Source organism: Oryza glaberrima, chromosome 12 (genome assembly GCF_000147395.1).
Source record: "Oryza glaberrima chromosome 12, OglaRS2, whole genome shotgun sequence".
NCBI lineage: Eukaryota > Viridiplantae > Streptophyta > Magnoliopsida > Poales > Poaceae > Oryza > Oryza glaberrima.
In genome coordinates this window covers 21,447,936-21,452,218 of record NC_068337.1, presented here as the reverse complement: position 1 = coordinate 21,452,218, position 4,283 = coordinate 21,447,936, and the positions used below count along the sequence as shown (strand labels likewise).

At 43.7% G+C, this 4,283-nt stretch overlaps 1 protein-coding gene across 1 annotated transcript; it reads left to right on the top strand.

The window, feature by feature from the left end:
* Positions 1 to 201: 201 nt before the first annotated feature.
* Positions 202 to 3,990, top strand: LOC127757973 (uncharacterized). The gene is made up of 5 exons (XM_052283568.1): positions 202 to 485; positions 679 to 1,648; positions 2,559 to 2,765; positions 2,853 to 2,989; positions 3,071 to 3,990. The coding sequence occupies exons 2-5, from the start codon at positions 832 to 834 to the stop codon at positions 3,833 to 3,835; spliced, it is 1,926 nt and encodes a 641-aa protein (XP_052139528.1). The 5' UTR covers positions 202 to 485; positions 679 to 831; the 3' UTR covers positions 3,836 to 3,990.
* Positions 3,991 to 4,283: the final 293 nt, after the last annotated feature.

Here is a 4,283-nt window from a genome sequence, read left to right as displayed (position 1 = left end):
AAACATGGTAGGTTCTATCATCTAATAACAACAAAAATGTTAACCGTAAAAAAATTCAATTAAAACGAACGGTCAAACGTGAGACATGAACAGTATAAAACTGCACTTATTTTAGGGCCGGAGTACAATTTATTCTAAATTAGAATGTTTTTATTTTATTTTTTGCTGTTTTGGGGTGTTCTTGTTGCCTCTTCCGGACCAACCCAAACCCCCCCAAATCTCACTCCTCCCATTCCCAAATGCCTCCTCCTCTCCACTGATTCCTCTCCGCCGCCTCCGCCGCCTCGTCGCCGGCTCGCCGCGCCGGCGGCAGCATTGCGAGCCTTCCTACCCCTCCCTGTGGCTGTGCCCCTCCCCCGGTGGCCAGCCGCCGGCCTTTGGCAGTAGTCCCTGCGCGGCGGCGGGCCGGCGGCGAGGCTGGTCTGGACGCGGCGGAGGCTGGGGCGACTCCGTCCGTCCATCTCGGCTTCGAATCGAATTCGAAGGTATCCCCTCTCTCCCTCCTCCTTCCACCACCGCCGCCGCCGCGGCGCGCGGCGTGGACTGGGAATCAATCCGGGCTTGGATTGGTTTCGTTTCTCTCTCTCGCTAGTGAAACCCTACTAGCTTCTTTCGGATTTTCTTTGATGGTTTCGTGGTGTAGAAGAAGTAGAACTAAATACCATCTTGTGTTTGCAGAGAGAGAAAAAATTTGGGGAGAGGGTTTGAGCTGAGCTGACCACCACGTCTAGGTCAGGTCCACCCCCCCTGCTGTTCAAGCTGTGGAGCGAGCAGATGCGTCTACTTTTGTTTTGCTGAGGAAGAATTAGCTGAGGCATTGCCAGGTTTCCGATGGATAACAAGCGTCATAAGAATGTTGAGGCAGGGAAAGGCTCATTTCACAGGATGATTCTTGGGCAGCTTGTTGGGGAATTCGGTTTCGACGAGGAGAATGTTCCTTGCAATACTCCGAGGAGCTCGGTTCGCTCGCGGTCTGGTGCTTCGACTAGCAGAATTGTTGCGTCTACTAGCGGTAGTGGTACTGGGGGTGTGTTGGTTAGTCCCGGTGAGTATGTCAGAGATCCTGGGTCCATATTGAGCCTGCAGCCTTGGATCTTTAAGAGGAGTGGCTCTCAGAAGAATGAGGAAAAGATGATGCTCGCAGGTGGTAGTAGGGTTGTTGGTGAAGGCAAGAATCTGATGGATTCCTTTAGAGATGGCTCGGCTGTTGAGGTCTCTCCAAGGAGCCCTGGTCTTGGTTCTGGACCTGGGAGAGGTCGGGGTGCTCTTAGGAGCAGACGGTCGCGTAGGCACTTGATTAGGCCACTCGTGCCGATGGAGAACTCCTACATTCCTCAACTTTATAGTGAGGATTTTGAAATTGATGAGTGCATGTTTGGGCCAGTTCCCTCCCCCGCTTCTGCTAGGCCGTTCATTGTAACAGATGGAAGGAGAGTCATTAGTAAGTCACGTTATCAACCAGTGCCTGTACCATTTCGTATCGGATTCGAGAAGGAGGGGTATCGAAACAGCTCAGACATGGCGGTAAGTGTAATTGGGATCGCTCCTCTACCTGAGCTGAAGAAATCAAAAAGGGAGAGGCAGGAATTTCACAATGCAGGGATGAGTTTGTCTGCCCTCCAGAGTAGTAAGCCATCAAAATCAACAGGTAATTTCAGCGTCATGCTGCAATTGTTGCAATACAATAAGCACATAGCTCCATATTCTAAATAGTTTTGTCTCCGACATGCTTTTCTGTCACCTAGAATCCTAGATACAATTGATTGGATCAAAATAAGTCATTGTTCCTTGGAGTTGACCCTCATATACTCTGACATGTCACATCAAGCACAACTCCTGAAATTTTATTTTTAACATACTTGCACTTTTATTAGGTTAAATGTTTCAAGAGAAAGGGATGAAGTAAAACTATTTTTCGAGTGAGGTTGAGTACATATTTCCTAAAATAAATGGAAACCATACAATTATATCACCGTGCCTATTAGAGTTTGGCTGTTATATTCAGTGGTTTTCTGTGCACCCAGTCCTTTGTCCTGTGTTTCTTGGCTTGACCACATAGGTTAGGAAACTTACATCTATCATCTGATGATGTGGTCAACACTGACATCTATGTCCCGGTGTTATACTGGAATACTTTTCGGTGACTCCTTTGTTGAACTTCTGTTCGTTGTGATGAAACTAGTTCAATTATCATGTGCTTCACTTATGCCCTACTCTTAAGTCGATTTCCAATGTTTAACAATGTTCCAAGTGGTTTAAAATATATTGATGATTATTTCAAGAAATTGTTTAATTTGTCCTTATTACTTTGTACTCTGAGAACTAGAGCTCTTAATTGATGAGCTAATTTAGAAGACATTACAGTCCACTCATCGTTCAGTCCTTATAGGCAATATGATTTTGTGGGCATTTTTCTCTTCTGATGGCCTCTTTCTCAAACCTAAGTAAAGTCTATTAAGTATCTGGAGCTTATTATGGATGCTGATGTTTTCATATGAATGCTATGCATTGTTATTGGCGTCCCCTCTTTTGAAGCATGACTTACATTTGATCTGCAGGGTTACTTGATCGACTGCACATCTTCTCTACTGGTGTCAGTATTGGTATTATATCATCCACTTTATCAAAAAAGAATGAGCTTGATGCATTAAAGGGTACAGTGAAACGAATGGAGAACTTGGTTCAAGATCTGCACGATGAGCTAGAGATGAGAGAGGGTTTAACAGTAAAGGAATTGCCTAATGAAATGTCTGTAAAAAATGATGGTAACGTACTAATGAATCAACTATCAAAACAAACAACTTTCTTTTACATACACAAACTGAAAATTTTGTATTGTTTGTTAATGCTAGATGATGAGAGCAAAGCTCATGTAACTGATTCGGAGCCCATGAGCAAAATCGAAGAAGAACTTGAAGCTGAGCTCGCAAGATTGGAATTAAATATAACTTCAAACCACTTGAATGAACAAACATTTGACTTCAGTGAGGTAACAGTTATACTGAAACATTATGCATTACATCTGAATCTGCTTTCTATAAGCCTATTGAATAGATCTTCACTTTTCTAGGTTGACCAGGATCTCATTGGAGATATTGTCCAGGGAGAACTGAAGATTGATATGGCCCATAGAGACCTTGCTGATTACAGCAGTGAGAGTGCCCATGGCAGGGATAGTAGAGAGAGCTCCCCAGATTACACACATGATGCAAACTATCCTGTCTCACCTAGGGATCTCAGCCTCCGACTCCACAAGGTAATCCAACAGAGACTCGAGGAGCGAATCAAGGAACTTGAGACAGCACTTGCCCAGAGTGAGAAGCAGACGCAGGTGCAAGTGATGGCCACCGAGCAGATCTTGTGTGAAAGAACCTGCTCAGACAGCGATTCTGGTTCTCCCAACCAGGAAAGTCCAGTGTATATACAAGAAACTAACTCCTTGGCAGAACCGTTCTGTCTAAATCTAGCTGGAGACGCGCTAGAGGCTTACGATGAAGCTTACGAGGAATTCATGAGAATTGCTGATTCCCCTTGCACCACAAGTACCAATGGGAAGCCTCAGGTTCATGAAGATTACTCGGTGGACCGCAGCTTGATCTGGGGCTTGGAGGATGGCAGTGCAAGGAAGCTGAAAAAAGTGCCCACTTGGGAGCGAATTTTGAAGAGCGGAGAGCCTAACAGAACTCAGGACAGTGACGGAGATGATGAAGATGAATTTGAAGAAGATGATGACCAGGATAGTAAGATGCTCATCCAACAGATTGTAGAGAGAACTAAACAAGGCTCACCTGTACTAATTCATGCTCAAAGAATATTGTTTTCTGTGGATGATTAGATTGTTGGACTATATAGTATATGCCATTTCATTTGGATTAGAATTTAGTGCCAATTGATTGTTTAGAGGAAAACATAAATATTATTCTTTTCACCATCTTCCGGTGATACAATTTTTCAACGTGTGTTATAAGCTCCGCTGCGCTTGAACTCTTATCGATTTCGGAAGGTCTTGTTTATTCGGGTTGTGGTTAGTCGGGAAAACATGCAGTCGTGAAAACTTAGAAACTATCATTGGATATAAAAATGGACGCTTAAAATTTGTTCACGTTATCAAAACCTAGTAAAATTTTTACTCTGCGAGTAAAATTTTGACTCTTGGTGATATGGACAAATCTCATACATCCATTTTTTTTTTATGAAACGGTAGTTTCTAGGTTTCACCTGCATATGTGGTTTACACCATATATTTAGTCTAGGGATATGTGACCTATACATTTGTCGATAAA

Bases quoted from the DNA above. Each gene is read 5' to 3' on its own strand.
- LOC127757973 (XM_052283568.1), top strand. From the start codon at position 832: ATGGATAACAAGCGTCATAAGAATGTTGAGGCAGGGAAAGGCTCATTT. The intron at 2,766-2,852 runs GTAACGTACTAA...TGTTAATGCTAG, and splicing joins AATGTCTGTAAAAAATGATG to ATGATGAGAGCAAAGCTCAT. The intron at 2,990-3,070 runs GTAACAGTTATA...TCACTTTTCTAG, and splicing joins AAACATTTGACTTCAGTGAG to GTTGACCAGGATCTCATTGG.